Genomic DNA, 16,351 nt, shown 5'->3' on the forward strand with positions numbered 1-16,351 from the left:
GATGAGATTAAAAAGCCATGTACATACATACAATAGAATATTACTCAGCCATAAAAAATAACAAGCTCTTACCATTTGTGAAAGCAGGGATGGACCTAGTAAGTATTATGCTAAGTAACTCAGACAGAGAAAGACAAACACATGTAGAATCTAAAGAACACTATAAATGAACAAACAAAACAGTAACAACTCATAAAGAACAGACTGATGGTTGCCAGAAGGAAGGAGGGTGAAAAAAGTAAAGGGATTGAGAAGTACCAATTGGTAGTTATAAAATTGTCACAGGGATGTAAAGTACAAAATAAGAAATATTGTCAAGAATATTGTAATAAACATGTATGGTGCCAGGTGGGTACTGGGATTATTGGGGGGAACACTTTATAAAGTATATGATTGTCTAACCTCTATTTTGTACACCTGAAACTAATACAAAATAATATTGAATGTAAAGTTATTTTTTAAAAATTTAAAAACCTAGCGTACTTCAGTTGAGAAACTTGTTAAAATAATGTATATTTTTTGTGAAGCAGGATAAGAGAAAATTGGAAGTGTCACTCCCAATCTTTAAAATAATACTAAAAAGAGTATTTTAAAAATATTTCAAGAACCACAATTTAATCTTTAGATATGAGTTTATAAAAATATTGTATTGTTTATTCAAATGAGAAAATGCAAGTTTCTGAGGACCTGAATTATGAGGCATCCTTTAGTGGAAGAATATGCCATTCTTTAGTTCTTAAAAGTTATCCAATAAATATATTTTTATATTGCTTTTTTTATTATAACATCACATAACTGAATGAAATCCTAAAGTTATTCCCAGACTTTTAAATTTTAGTTTCTGATAAAATTTATTTTCCAAAAGGAATCTGATTTTTATTATAAGCACAGCTAAAATCTATTTCTCTCTTAAAAGTTCTCTAGTTTTCCTAAGCATTAAAAAATATATACAGAAACATTTTCCACATCTATAGTCTTATTCATAACATAATTTTCTCTGTATTTTGACTTTTAAAGAAACTATTAAAATCCTCATAGTTTGACAAACTTGGAAGATGTTTAATTCCATGAAACAAAAAAAACTTCTAAAGCACCCTATAGACCATAATCATAAAGGGCCTACTATGTCATATCTAAATGAATACCTTATCAACACAATAGAAATTTGGATATTAGGGTTATTTTCATGTATAAATTATGTATCATAAAAATAGCAATACTTTCTATCAGAGTATATTTACATACTACAGTTAGTGAAATGAAATATAAGTGAGAATTCTAAACTCAATGGTGGCAGAAACCACATCTATAAATGTTTACTGAATAAATGAATAAATAAATGCTATGTTGCAAAGATATAGGTGCAAATATATACAAAGAATCTTTTAAATATGCAATTTGTTTTATCTGAATGAGGCAGAGTTGAATGATCTTTAGTTTTAAAAAAATACAGAAAGGGAGGCTTTGTGTAACAGATCTCTTTCCAGCTTTTTGTTATTGGTATTCAGATTCTATGGGATGCCCTGTAGAGGTAAGAAGAGCTCCTCCTGGTTTCATCCAAGATTTGAGATCTTGCCAAGATGAGCAGAGAAATGCTGACATGGAGGCAGGGTTCAATATGAGGTACTATTTTTGAGCTTGTTTCCTGACTGAAGAAATGTCGAGGAGTGTGGGAAGTGCTACGCGTGATTATCTCCCCTATTCCTAGATGTGAAAATTCTCCTAAAGCCCACAAATAAACAATGAAGAAGTCTCCTGTCGATGGAAGGATGTGAACTCTCGGGACATCAGAACATCAGAATAGAGTCAGTTTTTATTACTATGGCAATATAAATTTCCCCTTACTCTTTCAGTCACCTAAAAAGAATATATTCTCACAGAGTATACATTATCCTTTACACAGTATAATTTGTACATTTTCATTCTCACACTATACTGAATGACCTCCCAAACAGAATGATTAGCTATTAGTCACACAAAATGCTTTCTGGTTCTATCAAATATACTTGGGTTTGTTTATGGGTAAAATATACTACATTAAAATTAAAATTTTCTGAATACATGTTTATAACCCTCCCCCAAAATATGACAGGCTAGAGAAATGGTCTACTATGGGAAAGCATATTTATAATTTTAATTATTGCATCCAAGTTTTCTTTCACAGAATTCTGACTTCTTGATACCGTATTCTCCACTATATTGTTAGTTATAGTTTGGAACTAGTTTCATTTACAGTAGTATTTCTTGCTATTACAGTATTTCCCCATGTATAAGAAGCTCCCATGTATAAGAGGCACCTTAATTTGGGGGCCTGAAATTTGAAAAGAATGTATTACATAAAGTTATTGAGCTCAGGTTTTACTCATCATAAAATTCAGACAACTCCTCATCACTGTCAAAACTCCCATCCATTAGCTTGTCTTCATCTGTGTCTGATGATGAATCACTGCCTTCATATATAGCCTCATCCTCAGTTCCATCTATGGCATTTGAAATGCCACAACCACTGTATAAGATGCACCCAGGTTTTAGACCCCAAATTTTTTGAGAAACAGTGTATCTTATACACAGAGAAATACAGTAAGTTATCTCATTAAAAGGAATGTCATTTCTTTTGTTGTTGTTTTTTTACAGAGACAGAGTGAGAGTCAGAGAGAGGGTTAGACAGGGACAGACAGAAACAGAGAGATGAGAAGCAGCAATCATCAGTTTTTCATTGCGACACCTTAGTTGTCATTGATTGCTTTCTCATATGTGCCTTGACCGTGGGCCTTCAGCAGAAAGAGTAACACCTTGCTCAAGCCAGCGACCTTGGGTCCAAGCTGGTGAGCTTTGCTCAAACCAGATGAGCCCGCGCTCAAGCTAGTGACCTCGGGGTCTTGAACCTGGGTCCTCCACATCCCAGTCTGATACTCTATCCACTGCACCACCACCTGGTCAGGCTGAATTCTTTTTTTTTTAATAATTTTACTAGCTGTAATATGAACTTTGGGTCCTGATTTATTCATGTTTTTCTCCACACCTAGTAAATATCATTAACACATAGCAACTGCTATATTAATGTCTACTCAATGAATAAACAATGGAAATTCATAAAGATTACAAATCAGAAATTAAAAAATAATTGGAGGATTAATCTCTTAATTAAAATAGCAAAGAAGTAAGTTTTAGCACCTCAAAAGTTATTGTTTTTGGTCATTAAAGATAAATACTATTGATACAAGCCATTAACCATGCTGTCTCCCCATATTTGTCTATTTAAATTCAGAAATAGAAACTCCTTTACTATTGCTACTTCTCTGTAGCTATGGCTGAGACTGAATGACAGTTAAAAAAAAATATATATATATATATATTAAATTTGAAAGAAAAAAGAAACAAACTGTGTAACTTTGTAGAGGTGATACTCTTCAATACATATATCCTGCAAAGGACTTATACTTAGGGCAAAAACTGAAATCTTACAAATCAGTAAGATAAAGCAGAAAATCCAAAAAGAAGATGGGCAAAGGACTTCAATAAGTATTGCAGAAAAGAAAAATAGCTGTGGTAATAAAAATATGAAAAAATACTCAACTTAATTGGGCATACATAATGCAAATTAAAACCACCAAAAAATACCGCCACGCCTGACCCGGCGGTGGCACAGTGGATAGAGCGTCGGACTGGGATGCGGAAAATCCAGGTTCGAGACCCCGAGGTCGCCAGCTTGAGCCCAAGGTCACTGGCTTGAGCAAGGTGTTACTCGGTCTGCTGAAGGCCCGTGGTCAAGCCACATATGAGAAAGCAATCAATGAACAATTAAGGTGTTGCAATGTGCAACAAAAAACTAATGATTGATGCTTCTCATCTCTCTGTTCCTGTCTGTCTGTCCCCGTCTACCCCTCTCTTTGGCTCTCTGTCTCTTTATAAAAAAAAAAAGAATAAAAAATACCACCACACATCTACTAGAATCACTCAGATTTAAGTCTTATAATACCAACATAGAGAGCATGTGGAACAATTGGAATTCTCACACACTACCTTAAAATACTGGTAGAATTAATTCACTATACCTGAACCTATGCATACACTAAGATCCTGCAATTCAACTCCTGGCTACATTTCCAATAGATCTGGGTATGCATGTTCACTAAATGACACATGTGAGAAATGTTCATAACAGCATTATTTGTAAGTACTGAATTAAAAAATAATCCCAACTGCTTGTCAACTGGAAAATATTTATATATGAAATAATATTCATTCAACTTATACAATTAATAATAGATTGCACTGAGAAACTAAAATTTCATACATGAATGAATCTCACAAACCTAATATTGTTACTTTCACAAGAAAATTAAGTTCCATTTAGATGAAGCTCAAAGGGAGGCAACATATCTGTGATATTTGGTGTCAGAATAGTGATTACCTCTTGGGTGATTTAAGGGCATACATGGGCGAATTTCTGGGGCTGCTGATGTTCTTGGTTTGGGTGCAGGCTACACAGGTGTATTCACTTTGGAAAACTGATTAAACAATCTTTCTGATCTCAATTTTGCTAGATGTCACATTTCCATAAAGGTTGAAGGAAAAAATACAAACTCCAGCTCAAACTGATTTCTCTCATATTAGAATATTACTTGCTTCAGTGGATCTCATTTCAGATTTTTGATGTGATATTAGTTTATCTACTGTATTTGGATTTTTAGCTCCTTGAGGAATTCCTAGGAAGTTTCTATTTATTATTGGATAAGGGACACTGATAAGCAAAATATACTGATTCTTTATTTAGCAGGCTTTATACAAACCACTTAATTGTTCCATTTAACCTTAAAAAGAATGTCATCTTTAGGTAACCACTATTTCTATTCTAATAAAATAAACTCAAAAAAATGATAAGTAACTTGTCAAAGGTCACTCAGTTAAATAATAGCAGTCAACTCAAATGTAGGTTGTAATCTCCAACTCACTCAACCGCAAGATCTAGGATAGACTTAATATTTAACATTTCAGCAGGCATAAGAATATCTTCAAACCCTTTTGGTAAATGAAAGTTTACATTTCTCTTGGTGAAATAAAAATTATATTTTCTTACATAATATTAATATAAAATCAGCTTATGTTCCATCAAATGGGCCCCTGAACCTGCAGTTTGTAATACAGTGCCCTCATGGTAACGGGGTAGCTCACTGCCTAAGTTTTTCACTCTTCAAATGCAAATTTTACTCATCTTGTAATGATCATGACTTCTCTAATTTTTCTACTACAAAAGAGTAGTGTTCCACATTTGCTAATTTTTTCCTATGATAGTCATAAAAAACGTGGTATCTAGTAGATAATTTTTAAAAAAAGACCCCATCTTTGCCTGGCCTGTGGTGGCACAGAGGATAAAGCGTCGACCTGGAATGCTGGGGTCACCAGTTCGAAGCCCTGGGCTTGCCTGGTCAAGGCATGTGACAAGAAACAAGCAAGCAATGAACAACCAAAGTGAAGCAACTATGAGTCAATACGTCTCACTGCCTCTCCCTGCCCCAGTAAAATCAATAAATAAAATCTTAAAAATTTGTCTAGAAAAATCTCAGACAATGGATTTTAAAATATTAATGTTTGACTTGTGATTATATATAGGAACTAAATATGACTTTCTCAAACTACTGAGTTAACACAAATTTATAATAACAAAACTGTAGGGCACCTAAATGCACTAATTTTAATAATGCCTATATATCTTATATAAAGTCTCATCATACAGCACTTGATATTGTAGAATGTTCTAAAATATTTAAGTCTATTTTTTCCAGAGTTTCTAAACATCTGGAAGCATTATGTGTCTGAAAACAGAATTACCATGAAAACATGGGCATTTTCATTTTAATATACAAATATAAAGAAAAATATAGCATATCACCATTTCGTGTCAGGATGTTTTTTAAGAGTTGTTTTCAACAGCATTCTAACTTGCCTCAACATCACCCACTCACAGAAAGTCTCTGTGATTAGCTTATCTACTCTACTTATCTCATTAATTAGCTTATCTACTATACTTAAATTTTTCTTAGGTCATACATTTCAAAAGTGCAAGGACCATTTATGTCTCCAAAATTACTTTCAGAGCACCATCTCTAGGGAAAACTATAAATCCATCCGTATTTTCCTTTTTAGTGAGGCATGAAATCCACATGTGCAAAGAAGAAAGATGCTGCAACTATGCAAGGGCTACCCTGCTCTTCAGGCATAGGGACGGACTTTGGATGCTGCTCATCTCCTGCCAGGTAACAATAGAATATATCCTCCTAGTTTAGGTTTCTAGAAGTATTCATTGGCAGAATTATTGTGTGGTCAAATACAATCCTCATTACTAATTCTTGGATAACTGTAATCTATTAAGCCTCTAATATACTATGACTATTCAATATTATAAATCACGTGGTTGTTACTGAAATGAGAAAGAAATCCTAATTTGCATTCTTATCATTTATTAATTCATATTCATCACTAAACTACAGGCTCCTTGTATATACAGGATTTGTGCCTCATTCATCTCTAATGACTAGCACAATGCCTGATATGTAGGAGATGTTCATAATTTGGGGGAGCATCAGTGAATGTAGCAGAAGGTTATGGTAATAAATAGAAGCACTTATTAATAATTAAAGATTGCTATAATAAATTTGAATAAACTAGATTTCCAGCCCATTATTATGCTCATGTGTGTCATTTCTAAATTTACAAAAATAATTACTACAAATGTTGTCAGTGAACATAAAGAACTGACAGTTTCTTGAAAGCATTTCCCCCCCACATGACCCTGTTCTCCCGGCGGCTGCTGGCCTGAGGAGCAATGGCGGCCACTGCAAGTTTCCTCCTGAGTGCATTCCACCTGGAGTGGGAGCTGCTTTGGAAGGAGCAGCCTAACCCCTCTTCTCAGACCCTCAATGTTCTTTTGTTACAAAAAAGCTGTTAAAATCAACAAACTACAGATTTACCTGGGTGTGTGCCATTACCACAGACTTACTCACTTCTGGAAGTGTTTCTGTTGCATTCCATATATATATGTTCAGTATATACACTATATTTTTATACAGTGTAGCAATTTAGTGTTGTACACACACACACACACACACATTTTTTGTTTTACAAAATGCTACAGAAGTCTATTCTTTTAAAAAAGAAAAACTTTGGAGAAGGTGCTAGAATCAAGAGTGTTCAAGTATCAAGCTTTCATTTTTAAAAAACAATTTTCTCATTTTTGCGCAAAAAACAACCTTTAATGGAAAAAAATACTTTTTACTTCTGTTGGATCATCATCAATCTCAGAGCACACTGAAATACACTTTACTTTTCTTTACCAAATATGATTTCATTCTATGTAGGGGACAAAAGCATGTAGGAAAACAAATCACTTAAATGAGACTTTAGTGGGAAAATATAGAGATTAATGTAAATTTATTTTAAGAACATTTGTTGAAAGCTTATATTACGTGTAACAGTCCTTACTATATATATAAGAGAAGAGAAAAATATAATTTTACTTACCTTTTAAAGACTATCTTGGTCATAAGCACATTTACTTTTAATGTACTAAACAACTTTGTATCATAAATTTTTATTCATTGTTTATAATATATAAAAGAAAAGAGGAAAAGGCCTAGTATTTAAAATTTGTCAGCTAAACAACAAATCATATATTTTTAATGCCAATGTTAGTTTCCAACAAAATTATCTAAAAATATATCAGCAGCTTACACATATACTAAGTAAAATTATAAAAACATGTACTACTCAGTAAGTAAATGTTTAATAGAGAAATGAACAGTTGTTATTTAAGAAACATACACCACTAAAAGAAAAGAGGCATGTGTTACAATACAAGATCTGTTCAGTGACTTAAAACATTTTAGGTATTAATCCAAAAAGTAAAAGTACAACATACACATATGAATTATGCAAAGCACAAAGCCACAACACATCATTAATAAACAGGGGTTAAAATACAATCATTTTACAATGACTAATCATAAAAAATAGTCATTAAATAACAGACATAGGTTAAGATTTATTTATTCCTTTCTTTAATTGTGCTTATAAATTATTACAAAGTTTCCCGCAACATGAAGAAAATTTAAATGTACATTAACAACTTTCTTCTTAGTTACATTTTAATAATTTAGGGCTTCATATTTTAATTTTGCTTTAAAATGAAGTGTTCATGAAATTTCATGTCATTCATATATATGTATATGTATACACATACATTCACACATTCTTAATTTTCTAATCTAGTGAACAAGACCTGTTGAAATTAAAGTTTTCCATGAAAGAATATTAACCTGATATGTTAAGAGGTATTCTGAATTTTAGCTAATATGTAGCAACACTGAAAGAGGTAAAAGGTTATATCTGGCTTTAACAAACTTCAAATTCCTTAAATCCTTTTAATATAAAAGGCTAATTTAAGGATTATAACTCGGCATGTAATAAAAGAAATCTAGGAACTCTAATGATATATAGGTACTTCATACATATAAAAGGTAAATAAATAAGTTTGTAAAAATTCTGATATAAACATTTGAGATTTTTAAAATTCACCTTTAATTTATCAGAAAAATAAAGACTATAGTTCTTCACTAATGCAAAGATTGAATTATTAACTGAACTCCTTTTGGAAGATGCATGTAGTAGACAATGAGTTATGTACTTCTGTCTTACTTTTTTGTAATTTGTGGTTATTATTGTTTTCTTGTTCATTTGTTTTTGTGAGATTGAAAAAGTCACCTATGGAGAGAATTTTAATGAACATTCAAGGTTTTTCACTTATAACCTCATTTACATACAAAAACTAGCATGGTACAAATACTATATATTGAAATATAGTATTAGATATATTCCAACACAATATGTAAACACTGTGTGACACTGTTCACCTTAGCTGGAAAAAAAAATTGAATATATAGAGAAGATTTATAAACCTTCAGTTGTTTTAAAATATTAAACAAAGAGTTAAAAACTTTTTAAACTAACTCCAAATGAACATTTGTAACTATAATATTCTATAACCATAATTACATTTCATGTTAAATTTAAAAAGCATTATAAACTTTATTAAATAAAACATAAGTCAGCAAAGTTTTCCCAGAAAGGGCCAAATAGTAAATATTTCAGCTTGGAGGGCCACTCAGTCTCTATTACAAATAATCAACTATGTCTTATAGTCCCAAAGTAGCCATAGATAACACAAAAAAATATGCATGACTGGTTCCAATAAAACTTATTTACAAAAATAGGCATTGAGCCAGATTTAAGCCATTGGCCATAGTCATAGAAAATCTGACTATCTAACTCAAAAACACTTAACTTTACACACTTTAATACCTAGTGCAAAGCAAGAGATGTTAAGTAAATGCTTAATGCTTTGAGAATTAATGAAGTCGTGAATGAGCTGGGAAAATAAAACATTTGTGCTCAGAAGCAAATGACATTACAGTTCAATCTCTTCTAGTGGTTAGGGGTCTGCTTTCCTAATTAGGGCAAAATTCCAAGAAGGAAACCATAGCCTTATTAAGGCTTTCAAACTAAAATCAATTAAGTGAAAGAAAATATAACAGAGGTACAGTAAAGTGAACTTCCCATCTAAGATGGCTAACAAAAAATGATACCTTTTTGTGGTGAGTTTCTATAGTCTTTCAAATCTCTCCAACTAAACTGTAAACTCCATAGGGGTAAGAAATGCATCTTTATTTTCTCTGTAGCAGACTGCCTAGGATATAGTAGTTGCTTAGTAAACAACTTATGAAGTAATCATTTGGATGCTTTTTATGGCAAAATATGTCTTTTGTTAATTCCCACAAAATGATGGTTCTCTCAAGCAGCAATTATATTCAAGATCCTCCTATAAAGTTAAAATGCTCTGCTGTTTTCTATCAGTCACAATTTGGACTATAAAAATAAATTCCCACCTAAATTAGAACTTGACCTACTTTTCAAATAGCAGAAGTGGAAATTTGGTATTACATATCATTGTAAAGCTTTGACTTGAACAAAGAAAAACAAGTGTACACATCAGGGTTGGTTATAAATCCAGAGTTATAATTATTTTCCAAATGAAGATCTATTTAGTTTTATAAATTTAATTATAAATAGATTATAGACTCAAGTCAGTTTTCACCTGAAAGAAGTATACTTAGTTTTCATGATTTAAAATATCAAAAGTGACCAAAATGCTAATATCAATATATACATATATATATATAAATTAATTATTTTTCAAAGCCAGGTTATTTGAAAAATGCTAGAAAAAAATAAACCACTCACAAACAATATTTATGAATGTTTTCCATGGCTCCAAAAAATAAACAAAAAATTTAAAACATCCCCAAAACACAGTAACTCCACACAGTGGAAGAAATGACAATTCATATAAATTACTATGTAAGTCATACTTTTCCATGATGTAGGTAACAAACTGTAAACAATTAATTTACTTTATGTATGTAAATTTCTCTATCTTTACTTTTATATAATATTTTCACATTTCCAAACAAAATACTAAGTTTAACAATGATAAAAAACAAAGTTTTAAAGAACGTCATTTGCTTTTGGATCAGTTACTGGACATGACAGACAAAAGAAAGCCACATACAGTTATACACTCAAACAAGACAGACTGCATTTGCCATTGTTACAAGCGCAATGTTAACATTAGATACAAATGTATGTAGTAAACATTTCCAATTAAAGAGCAAGCCAAAGATGTACTAGAGTAAAATATTTCCATTAGAATAGTACTATGGTTCAAAATTCACTTGTAAAAAATAAATACATATAAAACTATTATAATACAGAACTTGAAATTGAATGGATTGTTCTTTCAAACTGTCAAATTTAATAACACAGGCCATGATGACCAACAGTCTGTTTAAAAAATAGTAAGATATAGTGTGTGCATCACAATTTATAAAATTTATAGAAAGAAGGAATTTAAAAAGACGTAGTAAAACAACAAAACAAAAACGATAAAAATAAGAATACTATCGTACCGATTTCCATGGTCCCCGATGCCATGATACATCATCAGGGCAAGCATGCACATGGCACTGAACCACACTAGGTGGCTTGTTTAAGATTTCACAGTTTTGCTCCTGCGACATTTGACCGTTGGGAAATTGACATATTACAAATCTTGATTTTATTCCTCCTCCACATGTCTGTGTACACTAAAAAGAAAATTCAACAATGTGTGGCTTTACAGAGAATATATTGCTTTATTCAATGTTTAATATGTAATTAGTAATGCTACAATTTAAAGATTATCCATTTTTTATAATTGTCAACATTTCTTCTTGAGTAAAAGATATATCAGAGTATCACTTTCATGATTTTCAAAAAATAGATAAAATTTTGAGAATTAGTACCATCAGATATTTCTATAAAATATCAAAGGTCTATAATATAGACTCTTGGTAGGTTAAGGACCTGGCAGGTTAAGCCAAAACCAGAACTGATTTACTTAATAAATATTTACTACATAATGACCTATCAAGAGAATATTCTGTGGCCATGAAAGCTGATAAATAAGGCATATCTAAGTTTATAGACATGGAAAGATGTTCAGTACATTTTGCATGAAAAGAGCAGGTGGCACAGTAGCATGGGTAATCGACCCTATTTCTAGACCAACACAGAGCAGAAGTCTGGCAGGAAATCAATATGTTAAAAGTTCTTATCTCTAGATAATTTTTTTGTATTATAGCATTTGAATTTTCACAATAAACATGTCTAAATTCAGAAATAAAAATATTACTCGATATTTATTAGCACCTGGTCAGAAGTGCATCTTTAAAAAATGATTTCCAAATTTCTTATGAAGAAAATATTTCCTAAAAATCATTAAGCAAAATATGTATTTGACTAATTAAATTAGGTGGTTTATTTTATCATCCAATGCCAATATGTCTTTCTTATTCTTTCTCGTTTATAATATAGGTGAGATTAGTATTTGTTATAATGATTTTTAAAAATTATCTTCAAAACAACATAACTAGAAAAACACCAGGACACAAAGAAAGTGCTCAATAATCATCAACTGTCTATTTAAGAGACTCATCAAATGAATAATGAGTATTCAGTTCAGTAATAAGATATAAACATGGCCTGTTTATCAATTTAATTTTCTCTCTCCATAGCAATCCATTTTTCTATGAAATTAAAACACTAATATACTAATTTGAAAAGGGTGTTCATAGACATATTGGCTAGCCTTATTAGATTCTGTTTAAAAATCTAGAATATTCATTTCCTGTCATGAATGAGTGATATATACCCTGACAGAATAGCTAAAAGAACATGGTTTTACTCACTTGATTAAAAAAAAAAATCTTTTTGTATAGAATAGTGAAGATTATTCAACAGGAATAGTAAGAAGTGCTTAATTTTCGGCCTTGAGGGATGTCATATCGCCTCACAAGTTAAGAAATACTCTGGCCCTGGCCGGTTGGCTCAGCGGTAGAGCGTCGGCCTAGCGTGCGGAGGACCCGGGTTCGATTCCCGGCCAGGGCACACAGGAGAAGTGCCCATTTGCTTCTCCACCCCTCCCCCTCTCCTTCCTCTCTGTCTCTCTCTTCCCCTCCCGCAGCCAAGGCTCCATTGGAGCAAAGATGGCCCGGGCGCTGGGGATGGCTCTGTGGCCTCTGCCTCAGACGCTAGAGTGGCTCTGGTCGCAATATGGCGACGCCCAGGATGGGCAGAGCATCGCCCCCTGGTGGGCAGAGCGTCGCCCCTGGTGGGCGTGCCGGGTGGATCCCGGTCGGGCGCATGCGGGAGTCTATCTGACTGTCTCTCCCTGTTTCCAGCTTCAGAAAAATGAAAAAAAAAAAAAAAAAAAAAAAAAAGAAATACTCTGACTTACTTCTCCCCAGCTTCCATAGTTCCACCGCGGACAAGGTCCAGAGTCACAGTGCTTGGACTCCGGGGGTTTGGAGGCTGCATCACAGTAGTGGGCACTTTGTCCATTTTCATCCTGGCAGACCACAACTCGACGTTGAGTACCGCCGGCACAACTGCTCGAGCACTGACAGAGATAAAACACAAACAGCAGGTTCTACGTCACGAAGTTACATGATGAAAGCAAGTCACATTTTGACTCACATTCAAATTCCCCACATTAAAACAGCCCTTGTTGGAATCATAATTTGAATTGAGAAAACCTGTCAGAACACATGAGTTTAGGGGCTCCATTAGAATTTGATGAAAAGGTGATGTTTTAATAAGAAATTCACCTTTGTCCTAAGTAAAAAAACAATTAAAGCTTTAAGGTCTTAATATGAAGTCATAATATTAACTTAATTTTTTAAAAATTTATTGATTGATTTTTTAGAGAGAGAGGAAGGGGGAGGGAAAGGGAGAGAGACAGACAGAAAGATCAATCTGTTCCTGTGTGTGCCCTGACTGGGGATCAAACTGGAAACCTCTGAGCATCAGGATGATTCTCTAACCAAACTATCTGGCCAGGGCAAGTTATTTAACTTATATATCAGTGTTTCTCTTTATTCCGTGTAATTAAGCTCATGTAAAATATAAACTACAATTGTATCTTCTGTAGTTTTATCATTAATTTATACCAGCTTGCTACATTGCTATCAATTTCTAGGTTTGATTTTTTTTTTTCAGAAATCTTTGTAGTCTTAGATTTTCTTTGGCTTTTATTATAATGGGCTGTAATCTGATTGTTTTCAAGGGCAAGCTCTGTAAACAAATGTCACAGTAGTGTAAAATTCAATAAGAATTACGGGGATTTGTTATCTGTCAAAACTTGCTTAATCCCTTTAAGATTTAAACTTGATTTTCAGGTAAATCTAGCATTAGAGCACTTGATGTTATTACATACCTATCCATTAAAACACTATAACAAAATTACAGAATTAATATAACACAATAAAGACAGCTTACTGATCCCCACGGTCCTGTTCTCCATTGGTTTCCTCTGATTGATGGCTGGACCCCCCACTTTTCATTATCTTCTGGTTTGTGAGTTAATGGAAAATTCCTGCCTGGAAAACGGTGTGGCTGCTCAGAGGAACTCGGAAGGTTGCTGTATGTGGGTGGGCAAGCTGCCACATTACATTCTTGTTCTGTCGAAGGGCGAACTTCAGGGTCACAGTAATTCTCATTAATTGGTTGATGGTACTTGATGCATAAAACTTGTCGATTTGTTTTTCCATGGCCACAGGATGCTGAACACTGATCACACAAATTTAGACATTTGTAACGTAATAAACTACATTATACTAAATAGTAAATATTTTAATTTTTCAACATTTCAATTACAGTTAACAATCGCTATTATGTGGGTTTCAAATGTACAGCACAATGGGCTAGACATTTACATAACTTTACACAGTGATCCCCTCATATAAGCCTAGTACCCACCCAGTACTAAGTAATACCATACATGGGTATTACATATTCCTGATCATATTCCTTATGCATTTTACATCCCCATGACTATTTTGTAACTGCCAATTTGTACCTCTTTAATTATTTCTTATCACTTTTTTCTCCCAAAATACTTACAGGTGACCAGTTCCCTGTTTGCCACTCTCCACAAGGGCTAAAACAGACAGAGATTTCGGCAGGTCGAGGTAAATGTGCACAATATGATTCATCTGCTATCCCATCAAGAGTATCACGACAGCTTACATAGCGGGCTTGATTCCCTCTTCCGCAAGACGCGGAGCACTGAAAAAAACCGAATCATACCAAGGTGTTACATAGTACCTCTCCTACTTCCCTTACACATAACTGTTGCTCAGATTTCTAAAACATCAAGTTTCTTGAAAAGTCAAGTTGTAAATAACATCATCTGGCATCACTTTTGAGTCAACAACAGGGCTGTGAATATCCCACTCAGTTCAGATCATAAATTTCACAAATCTAATATTTATGGTAATGAGAACAAAACACTCAACTTCTTAGAATACAGATTAGTTATTTGCAAAATTAGAGATATGGGAAAGCATTTTATATATAATAAAAAGAATGTTAAGATATTTAAAATACCTTTGAAGACTTAAGTAATAGAGTAGATAAGAACCCATGTGCAAAGCTTTAAAATATACTATACACGGTTAGAGCAAAACATTCAGTTTAGAAAAACATGAAAATGTCAGTAGTTTAAATAAATGCTGATAAAAAGCTTCATATTACATTTGCTTCTCATAACAACCTGTGACATACTGTATTATCCCTATTTTGTAGATTAGAAAACAAACCCAAAAACTGAAGTTTTTGGCCCAAAGACACAGAGTTCTTAAAAGGCACAGTAGGATTTGTACATTAAATTACCTAATACCTAATTCTAAATCCCCAACTCCTTCTATACCATCAAAACACCTGAGAATGAATACATACATTAATTTGGTAAATCTGTAACAACCATTTTGTTGATGTCTAAAAGTCTCCAATAATAAAAAAAACTGTACCTCTCAAAGAAATTCACTTACTGGAGTCCAAGAACCATGTCGCCATTGTGCCGTCTTTCCATTGGGAACAGCTGGTAATAGAGTGGCCCCAAGTTTAGGGATAATTGGGCAAGGTGTCACTATGCAGTCCTGTTCAAAAGTAAAATGGACTAATAAAACATCAACTAACTGATTGCTCTTGATGTGTATTAAATCCTGTACTTTATTTCTTCTTCTATGTATCTAATTCAGAACAGTTGTACACTCATTTGCAAACAAACAATATAAAGGTTATTTTTGTTTTTTTATTTTGTTTTGTTTTTAAAATTACAGAGTACCTTTAAGAGCTTGAAGTAGACAGTATGACTCTGAATCTGAAAGTTTGGGTCATTTTCTCTGATGGTTGAAAAGGAAAAGAGTAATAGTCCTTTAAAAATATCACTGAACTAAAACATTCTGATTGAACATAGACACTACCTTAAATAGTATGACACACTTTAAAAGTTCATGATATTCATAATAGATACCGTCTTCCATAGTTCGAAGGATGAAAATATATGCTAAATGACTGATCCAATGGCAGAAGAAAAATTTAAAAAAATCATTGCTAAAACAAGACTGGCAAAACCAAAAACAATACCTTCTCTCTCATGTGCATGTACATATATGCGTTTTTAAGGCACATAGTGGAAAAACTACACATGGATATAGTTTTAACACATCAGTAATCCTCTTGTTCTACAAATCTTTTTCATAACTATGAAGAGGTGTCCTTTACCTGCCTGTCACTAGGGCGACTAGCTCGATGGCACGCTCTGTCATCCCACACTGCACTCAGCAGCTCATTGACACACTGAACAGCACGCATCTGATACCCATGTCCACAGGTGGCTGAGCACTGGGAAGACAGA

The 16,351-nt window shown here is 33.2% G+C and overlaps 1 protein-coding gene across 1 annotated transcript in view; it reads right to left on the reverse strand.

The window, feature by feature from the left end:
- The window catches only part of ADAMTS20 (ADAM metallopeptidase with thrombospondin type 1 motif 20), a 202,543-nt gene that overhangs the window by 63,764 nt on the left and 122,428 nt on the right, over positions 1 to 16,351 (reverse strand). Inside the window, exons 23-28 of the mRNA XM_066365793.1 lie at positions 16,219 to 16,338; positions 15,483 to 15,590; positions 14,554 to 14,718; positions 13,930 to 14,220; positions 12,890 to 13,051; positions 11,022 to 11,198 (exon numbers count right to left, since the gene is read on the reverse strand). Of these exons, the coding sequence (XP_066221890.1) occupies positions 11,022 to 11,198; positions 12,890 to 13,051; positions 13,930 to 14,220; positions 14,554 to 14,718; positions 15,483 to 15,590; positions 16,219 to 16,338 (1,023 nt within the window). The remainder of the gene's footprint in view (positions 1 to 11,021; positions 11,199 to 12,889; positions 13,052 to 13,929; positions 14,221 to 14,553; positions 14,719 to 15,482; positions 15,591 to 16,218; positions 16,339 to 16,351) is intronic.

The sequence above is a fragment of the Saccopteryx leptura genome, chromosome 2 (assembly GCF_036850995.1).
Source record: "Saccopteryx leptura isolate mSacLep1 chromosome 2, mSacLep1_pri_phased_curated, whole genome shotgun sequence".
In the NCBI taxonomy this organism is placed as follows: Eukaryota; Metazoa; Chordata; class Mammalia; order Chiroptera; family Emballonuridae; genus Saccopteryx; species Saccopteryx leptura.